Source organism: Cavia porcellus, unplaced genomic scaffold (assembly GCF_034190915.1).
Source record: "Cavia porcellus strain 051 isolate PalLab524CR breed Dunkin Hartley unplaced genomic scaffold, mCavPor4.1 scaffold_1, whole genome shotgun sequence".
Taxonomy (NCBI): Eukaryota; Metazoa; Chordata; class Mammalia; order Rodentia; family Caviidae; genus Cavia; species Cavia porcellus.
This window is the reverse complement of record NW_026947484.1, coordinates 236,728,460-236,739,483: the sequence shown is the minus strand read 5'-3', so window position 1 is coordinate 236,739,483 and position 11,024 is coordinate 236,728,460. Positions and strand designations below refer to the sequence as shown.

At 50.8% G+C, this 11,024-nt stretch overlaps 1 protein-coding gene across 4 annotated transcripts; it reads left to right on the top strand.

Moving 5' to 3' along the window:
- The first annotated feature begins 39 nt into the window (after window positions 1-39).
- On the top strand, window positions 40-10,075 carry Fkbp1b (FKBP prolyl isomerase 1B). Of its 4 annotated transcripts, none has more exons than XM_005005020.4 (4): window positions 56-216; window positions 3,430-3,477; window positions 8,413-8,525; window positions 9,427-9,605. In XM_005005020.4, exons 1-4 carry the CDS (start codon window positions 180-182, stop codon window positions 9,469-9,471), a joined length of 243 nt encoding a protein of 80 aa, XP_005005077.1. In that variant the 5' UTR covers window positions 56-179; the 3' UTR covers window positions 9,472-9,605. The 4 variants fall into 4 exon arrangements, with proteins under 4 accessions (XP_063087862.1, XP_005005077.1, XP_003473171.1 ...); XM_003473123.5 differs by having other exon boundaries at window positions 60-216; window positions 9,472-10,075; XM_063231792.1 differs by lacking the exon at window positions 3,430-3,477 and having other exon boundaries at window positions 40-216.
- The last annotated feature ends 949 nt before the right edge of the window (window positions 10,076-11,024 follow it).

The following is an 11,024-nucleotide window of genomic DNA, read 5'->3' as shown; positions in this document are numbered from 1 at the left end:
TCCGCGCGGCTCCACCCCGCGCCCCTCGCCGGCGCCGCCCCGCGCAGGTCCCGCTCCAGCCGCACCTCCTCCGGCTCTGCAGAGGCGGCGGCGAGCGAGCGGGCGCCGCGGGGCCGGGCCGGAGCCGAGCCGGGGTCGGGCGCTGCGGGGACCCCGCAGGCGGGGCCTGGGGGACCGCGATGGGCGTGGAGATCGAGACCATCTCCCCGGGAGACGGTACCGGGCGGCGCCGGAGGGCGGGGTCGGCCCCGGGAGGGTGCGGGAGAAGCCCCGCCGAGCGCCCGGCTGGGAGGCCACCGCGGCCGCCTCTCGCCCCCGCCGCTCGGGGTGCAGCCGGCCGGGCGGAGGTCTGCGGCGCCGGGTTCCCGGGGCTGGCCTCGGCGCTGCTGCCCTGCCCTGCTCCCTGGTGGGCTCTGCATGCAGGGAGGGACTGCTGGGGTCTCGGCCGCCTCTCCGGGGCGCAGGGCCTCGCCTTGGGCTGGCAGCCGCCGGAGAAGGGGGTCCGAGCCCCGCGAGCAAGGGGGGACTTCAGCCGGTCCCTTGGTCGTCGCCGTCCCGCTCCCCGGCCATCCTGTCGCCTCCTGGCCTCCGCATGCGAACCCCAAAACCCAGGCCTCCCGCCGCTCCACCTGCCTGGATGGCCTGAGATACCTGGAGTCAGCAAGTCCAGAGTAGAGCTTGCTCTTTCTTCCCTGCGTGCCCACCCACTGATGCTCCTCTGGGTGGCCTGCCCCCGCGTAGGGGACCGCCTCACTTTCCAGAGCCCTTGAATAACTGAGTATGGGTGTGTAAGGAATATGTTTAAGATTTGATTCTGACCGAAAGCCCCCATCCTCTGCAGAATCTGACAGGCGAACTTCCTCTTAGATATTATTGGCAAGCCCGCCCCTCAGGTAACTGGAGGGCCTCTTGCTTTGAGCCACCGGCCTTGGGTTTTTGGCTTTTGTCTTTTGAGACAGTCTTGCCATGTGGTTCAGGCTGGCTTTGGACTCACTATGAGCTCAGGCTGGTGTCAGCTCCTGGCAATCTTCCTGCCTCAGCCTCCCTAGGGCTGGGATTACAAGCCGGGCCACTACACCGTGCACACCCTCTTTGCTGTAAAGCAGGGGTTCCTGTTAGTCTTAACCATTACCTAGATCACCCCAGGGGTACAGGCTTTTTTGCTCCTGTAGGGAACCTTGGAGCTGGAGTCCAGAGAACCTTTCCCCAGGCCAGCCCTCCTTTGCAGCTTGTAAACTCACTACCCTTCAGTCCCAGTCTCCAGCGCCCCCCTCCACTTTTTTTCTTCACCACAATCTGAGAATTCTTTAAAATACGTATATAACCAGGTGCTTCCCTCCAGCAGGAAATCTTTTAAGGATTCTTTCTCCCCTTCCCAAGCATCCTGCCTCCTGCTGACATGGACTGGTCTAACCTTCCATCCCGGAGCTCCATCTCTTGTCACTGCCCTGTGCCCACCGCCGACTTGTTCTCTGGCTTTGCCAAGCTGCCTGCATGTTACTAAACACGCCACCCTTTTAGCAGACATTTATGGAGCATGTTCAGTGTGGATGTAGCTCCAGGGTCACAGCAGTGAACAGACTCAGCTCCCAGACTCCTCTAATTGTATCTGGGTCCCTGTAGCCTAGCTGTGTAGCCCAGGCTGGCTGTAGCACTTGATCCTCTGGGCTTAGCCTCCAGGGTGTGCTGACTGATTAGAGCTCTTTACCATCATCCCTGGCCCAAGCGGCTTTATCCAGCCCCATGACTTTGAATTCCACCCAGATTTATGCCTCTAGTGAAAAATCTGCATCTGCCTACTTGCAGTATAAACTCAGATGTCTGATGGGCATCTCAAGATTTCCACTATAAAATCTGTTCCCATTCAGGAGACATCCTCCACGCCCCCTGCTTGCCCGAACTGCATCCTCTTGTTTTTTCGTCTTTCCTCATCCTTAGATCATCTCCCATCCACCTGCAGGTGCTCTTAGACCACCTCCCTGGCTCCTCTGCTGCCCTCACCTAATTCAAGCCATCACTGATTTCTTGTCTGGATTATTGCAGCAGATGCCTGACTGTCCACCCCTCACAGAGCAGCCAGAGTGATCTTATAAAATCTTAATTGAGATTATATCATTCTCTTGCTTGAAACTCTGCAGTGGTTTCCTGGTGTACTTAGTGGTAAACCCAGCTCTGCAAGGCCTGCGGGATGCATGTTTCCCCACGTCTCTCCTCCCTGTCTCCTCACCTAGACTCCTTTTTTGTCTTTCTTTCTTTACTTTTTTTGTTCCTGTTTGTGTTTTTGAGATAGAAGCTCACTATGTAGCCCAGCCTAGCTTCAGACTTTGCTGATCCTCCTGTCTCAGCCTCCTGAGTGCTGGGATTATAGGCATACACCACTACGCCTGCTCTAGTCTCTTTTCTGTTCTACAAATACACCTGCCTCAAGTTCTATGTGCTGGTTCTTTATAATTCCTCCAAGAGGCCTTCTTGGACTCCCCTTTTTTATATATTATTTTTTGATTTGTGGAGAGGAGGTCTCACTGTGTAGTCCAGGCTGCCCTTGAACTCTTGGTAATATATATTGCCTCAGACTCCCAAGCTCTGGGATTACAGGTATGCACCACCATGCCCAACTATTTTTTATTTCAAGAGAAAGTTTTGCTAAGTCACTAAATTCCCCAGGCTGGGCTTGAAATTTTGATCCTCCTGCCTCAGTCTCCCAGAGTGTATATATATATTTTTTTTTTTGGGGGGGGGAGAAATTTACCACAATCTGTAATTATCTTGTTTACTTGATACCTGTTTATCTCATTAGCATATAAACTCCAAAAGAGCAGGAAACTTGTCTGTGTTGTTTACCATCCTAACGCTTGGATCAGGCACAGGTCTGGTACAGAGCAGATCCACGGACAGTTACAAATGATTCTGTGTCTTCATTCTTGGGAGCAGCCATCATTCCGCATTATAATCTGCAGTCTATGTCTCTGTTTCTCTAACTTTGGAATCCACATTTTGCTCTGTGTCTCGGAATCTAGTCCAGGCCCGACATAGAGTAGACCACCCATAAATATTTGTGAAACAGACAAGGAAAGTAAAGGAGTTATCAAAGAAAAAGGGGAGAGACTGGAGCTGAGGGAGCCAGTGGCATAAAGCTCAGATCCAAGCGACGAGACTAGTTGGGCACAGAGCCAGAACTAGGGCCTGGCCATCTCTACAGTATGGACAAGAATGTGTGCCCCGCTGGGCGTGGTGGTAATCTACGCATTTGTGAGGCAGAGGCAGGAGGATCGCTGCAAGTTGGAAGCCAGCTTGGTTATGTAGTGAGACCTCCTTACTTCCCTCCCCCATACAAAGAATGAGGTGGTGAGCACAGGGCCACAGCTGCCCTTGAGTGTCTTGGCTGAGGTTTTCTAATCCTCCTTCATCTGTCCTCGTGTCTCCCTGCAGGAAGGACATTCCCCAAGAAGGGCCAGACATGCGTGGTACACTACACAGGTAGGCCTTGCCCCTCCGCCCCACCCCAGCCCCTCTGAGGCAGGCCTGTCTCCAGGCTGGCCAAGAGGTGTCTGTCCTCTTCAAGGCCACGCTCGAAGCACGGCCACTTCTCACCCCCCACCACCCCCTCAGTGGCCATTGCTGGTGGCAGCCTCTAGGTGAATCAGGCATCTCCAGCCCTTGCTGCAGGGAGGGTGGCACCTCGGCTGCTCCTGGTTTTGATGTTTGGAGATCTCTGAAAGCCCTGTGGGGCTTTGAGATAGAAGCCCCTCTGTCCCCCAGGGGGCCCCCTTTTCATCTTCCTCTGTCCTTCAAGGGAGTTGGCTCCTCAGAATGGACCGTTTCAGTTCAGTCTGCTCTTTTTGGGTGCTGACGGTGCCAGATGCCTGGCTGGGGACAGGGGACACACAGGCCAGCAGGCAGGTGCCCTGTCTTCACTGGGGCTGAGGGAGAGGACGGGAAGAGCACAGACCAGGCACCTGCAGGCTCCAGGGCTGCGGAGAGAGCAGTGCCTGTCTCCAGGGGCTGGAGGAGCCCAGGAGAGGCCCCACATCTCTGCCGTTCCCTCCTGGATGTTGTATATCTGAAGACAGTCCGGGCCAAGGGACAGAGGAGCTGTCAGGAGGGAGCGGAGGGCTGTCTTGTGACCTGCTTCCCCAAGTGGCAGACTTGGTGTGTGACAGCCACTTAGCAAACAGCGCAGCCAGCTGAATTCCCAGGCCATACTCAGCGAGGCCCTTTTTAGCCCAAGTGAAGCAGCAGGCTGCTGGGATGTCGTGTTAGCAGCCGCTGATGTCAGTGGGCTGGGGCTGTGTTTCATCTCCTTGTGATGGGGCCTAATTACCATAGGGCCACTGAGGCCTCTGATGGGAGTAATTGATTTATCTGACCTCCACGCAGGCAGCCAGACTGGCATTTATCAAATGACAAGCAACAACATCCCTTTGTAAGTCTTTCCTCCACGTATCCATGGAGCAGGGCGTGTGCACCAAACGCTGCCATCAGCTCCGAGGTCTTATCAAACGCTACAGGAGGCTGGAGGGGATTTGTTCTGTTTATTTTGCTTGCTTTCCTGGGACTGGGACACATGGCCTTGTACCTGGCAGGCAAGTGCTCTAGCCACCCAGCCCCTGTACGGGATTTTTGGTGAAGCTTTTTAAAATGAAGAATAGACACAGCAGCGAATAGAATGGAAGATAAACAACTAAGTTATTACTAATTAATATGTGATGGTGGCACTCAAACGAATTGTAGGCAAGTGCTTTGCTACCAAGTTGCAACCCAGCCCCGTGAGTGTTTTCAGTGATAACGCTTATTTAGCCACCACTCAGATAAACAGAAACTATGCCACCAGCCTCAGAAGTTTCCCCGTGCTCCATCCCCTCATCCCATCTAAGGGTAATGATTGCTCAGGCCCGCCACCCCCACCCAGCACCATGGACTGGTGTTTTGAATTTCATTTCAATGAAATCACAGAATATGTACGTAGTCTTTTTTGTTGTTGTTCAGTACTGGGGTTGTAGGCAAGGGCTCTACGCTGAGCTATATCCCCTGCCCTTTTTTTTTTGTCTTTTTCTTTTTTATTGGTACCTGGGATCGAACTCACGACTGCCTGCTTGCAAGGCAGGCGCTTATGCTGCTGAGCTAAATCCCCAGCTCCTCCCTTGCCCTTTTTAGCAAGAGAGACTTGCTAAATTGCCCCGGTAGGCCTTGAACTTGCAATTCTGCCTCAGCCTCCCTGGTGGCTGGGCTGATGGTGTGTGCCTCCAGAACCCAGCTAGTATGTACCCTTTTGGTTTTTTTTTTTTTTTTTTTTTGAGACAGGTCTTGTTATGTAGTTCAGGTTGGTTTTTGAACTCACTACATAGTCTAGGCTAGCCTAGAACTCATGGTGATCCTTCTGCCTCAGTTTCCCAAGTGCTGGGATTGCAGGCATGCATCACCATGCCTGGCCTATGCCTTTTATTTCTCCACAGAATTCACTGTGTGAATCCGCTACAATTTATGTGTCCTTTGTATTTATTTTTATGTTTTTGTTATTTATTTTTTGTCTTTGAGACAGGGTTTTGCTATGGATTTCAGGCTGGCCTTGAACTCACTTTGTAGCCCAGGCTGGCCTCAACTTGTAGCAATCCTGCTACTTTAGCTTCCCAAGTGCTGGATTACAGACATGCATGCACCCTACACCTGGGCCTTTGACTTTTTGAGATGAAGACTTGCCATGTAGCCCAGACTGGCCTTGACCTTGCAGCAGTCCCTCTGCTTCAGCCTCCTGAGTGCCGGGATTATAGGCCTCTGCCACCTGCCTGGCTCCTTATCCTTTTTAATGCTCAGTCTTTGGCTTGTTTAGAGTTTTTTTTTTTTTTTTTTTTTTGGGTACGGGGGATCGAACTCATGACCCAATGCTTGCAAAGCAGGCACTTATGCCGCTGAGCTAAATCCCCAGCCTCTATTTAGTTTTTAGTTACTACAAATAGTGTTGCTTTGATATGTTAGAGCTGTCTGTTCTTAGTGCACATACTTACACACATATGTCCTTAGTCAAATATGTCCCCTGTGCACATGTGTTCCTTAATACACATATGTACCAGTACTGGAAAAACGTAGGTTGTAGGGAGCTGGGAAGGTAGCTCAGTGGTGGAGTGCATTCTTCGCGTGTACTAGGCCCTGGGTTCAATCACAGCCACAGAACAAGACAAAACAGGTTACAGTTAAAATGTGCTTCTTTTTTGTAGTGACTTACAGGAGCTCGTTGTATGTTTTGGGTTTGAATCCTACATTGTTGTACTACCTGTCCCAGGGAGCTCGTACCCTGTGGCCTGCCTTGTGCACTTATCAGCCTTTTTCTGGCTGTGTTAGTTCAGGAAATCTTCCTCTGTCTCTAAGTCATGACGTTTTCTTCTACTAATTACCCTGTAGAACCTTGCAATTACTATTATTCGCGGTGCTAGGGGTTGAGCTCAGACCCTCATATACCTACTGGGCAAGCATGCTTACCACTGAGCTACACAGCCCCAGCCCAAAGCTTTATTATTTTATCTTTCCTAGTTGTATGTGTGAGTCTTTTGCAGTTGATTTTTGTGTATGGATTGGGTGGAGGTCAAGACTTTATTTTTTTCCCCCACGTGTATGTATAGTTGATGCAGAAACTTTAATCCGTCCGTCATCCTTTATCTGACGCATGCTGTAGCATCTTTGTCAGTGAAGTAACTGTGCGTGCAGGACTAGGTAAGTCAGGGCCTGGTGGTTCGGGCTGAACTTGCGGCACCGGATAACTGTGCGTGTGACTCCATAGGTTCAGTTATACCTGAAGGGACTGGAGAATGGAAAGTGGCCCTGTCAGTGGGGTGTGTGAGCTTGTGCATGTGTGCGTCCATGTGTGTATTTGTCCAAGCACTCTTCTGTGGAAATGCATGCAGATCCAAATATTTTCTTAGCATCTGTTTGGCCATCAGGGTTTTCTTCCTGAGTGTGTGCGCAGAAGCGTGAGCATACATGAGTATCTCTGCGTAGTGAAATAGCTCAGCAACCTGTGCGTGTGTGCAAGTATATATCTGATCTCAGCACCCATCTGTGTGTATCTCTGTGTAGGGGAAGGGTTTTCTCCTTTGCCTTGTTTAGAACCCAGGGCAAGAGTCCAATTTATTCTCCCCAAAAGGTAGGTAAGTCAGACTGTTTCTCTAGTGCACATTGAAATTGTAGAAATCTAGAAGTAAAATCATAGATGCTCAGGCACTAAGCTAGTAGAGCCTGCATTAAACTCGTGCCCGACTGAAGACAGAACGCTGTCCTTCAGCTGAGCAGGCCCGTGGCCTTTTGCCATGGTCTGAGGCTGCGGGCAGAATGTGTGGACCAGCGTTGCTTAGAGAAGCTCTGCTCTCTTAGTGGGGGGCACCAATAGGGAGTGACAACAGAAAGGCAGTTCTCGGGCTTGGGCTGCTGGGCAGAGACATCTCAGCAAGGAGCAGCATCCCGGCTGCAGGGCGAGGGTGCCTCCACCTGCTAGAGACAGCACCTGGGCATTCTGGGGTCAAGTTTGACCCGGGTTTGGAAGCGGTCATTGGCCGTGTACTCACTGCAGTGGGGCATGGCGTAACTTTTGGGTGTCACATTTTGGGAAAGCCTTAGGAACAACCTGAGGCTGAAATATGAGAGGAAAGAGAACTTTAGGCCAGGGCAGTGGTGTGCAGAACCTGTGCCAGGCAGAGGAATCAGAGGTGTGTTGTGGGTGGGAGCCTGTGGGAGGGAAGGAGGAGCAGGGAGCAGTCTCTCAGGCGGGCAGTAGGTAGTGAAGTGCCTGTCTGCGCTGTGGGCATGTGGGCTCTGCCCTGAAGAACTGTTAAAGTGGGGGGCGGGGTGGGCTCTTTTTTTTTTTTTTTCTTTTTGAGACAGAGTCTTCTATACAGTTCAGACTGGCCTTGGGCTCATTTTGTAGCCCAGGTTAATTTCGAACTTGCGAGGATCCTCCTGCCTCAGCTGGAATTACAGGAGTACACCACCAGACCCAGCTTGAAGTGTTTTTTTTTTTTATTTTTGGTACCAAGGATTGAACTCATGACCTTACACTTGGCAGGCAGGCACTTACAGTGCTGAGCTAAATCCCTGGCCCTTCCAGCTTGAAGTGTTTTAAGCAGGGAAATAATATGATTTGATTTGTGTTTAAAGAAAAAAACATCTGGGTGCAGAGTAGAGAATGGAATGAAATGAGAGCAGAACATAAAGACCAGTTAGGAGTCGTCCTGTCTGCAAGTGACCCACGATGCTGATCTAGTGAGGTCATGGGGTGGTGGGGAGCTAGGAATGGAGAAAACCGGATTTCAGAGAGATGTGGGGCCTGCCGATGGCAAAGAGGAACCCCATTTTAGACGCGTTTAATCTGAACCGGGATCTAACTGCCAACCACAGCTCTTGTCTGCTCTGTTCTTGTACTGACAGGAATGCTCCAGAATGGGAAGAAATTCGATTCATCCAGAGATAGAAACAAACCTTTCAAGTTCAGAATTGGCAAACAGGAAGTCATCAAAGGATTCGAAGAGGGTGCAGCCCAGGTAGGGTGAGGATACTTGTTAAAGGGGATTTAAGGAGCTGAAGGGTCTGGGGGGACCACTTTGACCCCCACCTCCACCCTCACCTTCTCACGGACCACTGCTGCTTTGCCGCTACTCACCAGGCATGGCAGCGCCACCTAGTGTGCATGCGTGGCTCTGCGTCCCGACCCGTTGGTGGCCAGCACGCGTCCCCCCTCACCAGGGCCTTCCCACAAACATCCCCTGGATGGGGGCTGGCTTGGAACCAGCTGCCCAAACGCCAGGCAGCAGAAAACGTAAGAGGAGGTGATTTTTTAAAAAAAACTTAAAAAGAAAATTTACTTCAGCATATAAAATTACTGCAAAAATAGGAAATTCTTGGATTTTTTTTTACGGCTTCCCCAAATACATAATCGTAACCATGATCAAAACCAGAACAGACAGAATACTATTAATCAGTTGATTCCAATTTTTGATCATTTGAAATCCAAAATTCAGTTTATCAATTGTCCTACTAATACCAAGTAGGTTCTTGACATCTGTGGTGCTGAGTGCTGGTCTCTGGTCGCAGGGTGCTCTAGAGGCACCCTCATCCCTTGCCCTGGCCTCCTCCCCCACACCTCTGCTCCCCTAAGCCTTCTTAAGTGTATACAGCCCTGATTAAACATTCTCCCTAGGTTTCTTTAGAAGTAGGTTAAGGAACAATTATGAGCAATGTTTGAGCCGTACACTAACTGAATAACCAGCCATGTCAGGATGAGTGAATTTTGAAACTATCACTGTCCACAGAAAAGTCTCTTTTTTAAAGGCAGAATTGGTCGGCTCTTCCTGTACTGTGTGCCCCTTACAAAGCTCACCTCAGATCTTCAGTGCCCGTGAAGGTGTTTGCCATAGTTACCTTGCTTTTTTCTTTTGAATCAAGCTGGGTCCTCTTTCTCCTCTCCCCACCTGCCCCCATCCCTGCTAGATGAGCTTGGGGCAGAGGGCGAAGCTGACCTGCACCCCTGACGTGGCATACGGGGCCACGGGCCATCCCGGCGTCATCCCTCCCAATGCCACCCTCATCTTTGACGTGGAGCTGCTCAACTTAGAGTGAAGGCAGGAAGGAGCCTGAGGTGGCTGACGATGGCTGCTGCTCCCCCTTCCAGCCCGCTCCGCCACTGGGACGGCTCCTCCCGCGTGGGGCTCTTGATCAGTGCGCTAACCTCACTGTCCGCGGCATCACTGCTCGCTCTGCCCAAGTTGCTCTGTGTGTTCATCGGTCTCGCGCATCTTTGCTTGAGGAGACTTCGGTTGCAGATGGAGACCTTCCAGGTTGTGCATTTTGTGTGATGCATGTAGTAGCCATTCCTGACCACAGAACACAGATTTCTCGTTTGCACAATCTACACTGCCTTACTGTCACTTAAGCCAGACACAAGGTGCCCAGACATGCAGTGTCCACGGGGTACACAGAGGGACTCGAGCCAGTTACCTTTGCTGTCACTTTCTCCTACGACTGTGTTGGCTGCTCACTCACTCAGTGTCCTCTTTGGAAATACTATGTAAAATAAAGGCCCTGTGCTCGACCATTTCCTGTCTGTCGTGGTAAGTAGCAAGTGCTCAGCGGACCACACAAGCGTGTTGCCCTTTGAGAAAAGCAGAAAGGAGCCTTCCAAGTGGCAGGGGACAGCTCGAATGGGAGCACTGTTCATGCTGGGCCTTGGTGTGTATGGTGCTGGGATGGTGCTCCACATACTTTTTCTTTGGTATCAGGAATCAAACTCAGGACCTCGTGCTTGCTGGCAGGTGTTGTGCTGCTGAGCTATATCCCCTGCTCAACTTCTATTTATTTTTATTTTTTTCCAAATTCATTTTATTTCAAGGATAAAAAAAGAAAAAAAAAGGACAACAAAAAAGAGAAATCAGTAGTACAACTATTTGAACTATATATACACATACATCCACGCACGCACACACACACATTTTCAACCTTTAAATAAAACCCCCAAACCTCGGAGCAAGCCTGTGACACAGGCTTAGACTTCTCCGTGTAGCTGATCCCACAGCCTCGCAGTCACAAATGGGGTCTAAACGCCACATGCAACCTTGCGGTCTCTATTTGGGGCAGAGTAAGAGGGATGAGCTCCCCTCACCCAGGTGGAAATACTTTGCGTTTGAACAAAGGAAAGTGTGTTGGAGCTTAGAATAACACGCTCGCATTGGGAAGTTACTTTGGAAAAGAGTGTGTGATTGTGAACTTCACACGTACTGGTTACTTTCCTCTAGACCTGCTTTAATACAGGAGCACTGCTTCCAAGAAGAACATGTAATTCTGAGCTTGTTTCTAAGGGGCTGGGGATTTAGCTCAGCGGCATAAGCACCTGCCTTGCAAGCAGGCAGTCATGAGTTTAGTCCCCGGTACTGATAAAAAGGAAAAAAGACCAAAAAAAAAAAAAAAAAAAAAAGCTGAGCTCGTTTCTATGTATACTGTCAAAAAAAAGGTCAGTTCCACTAGGTTGCCCAGGCTGTCCCTCCAAT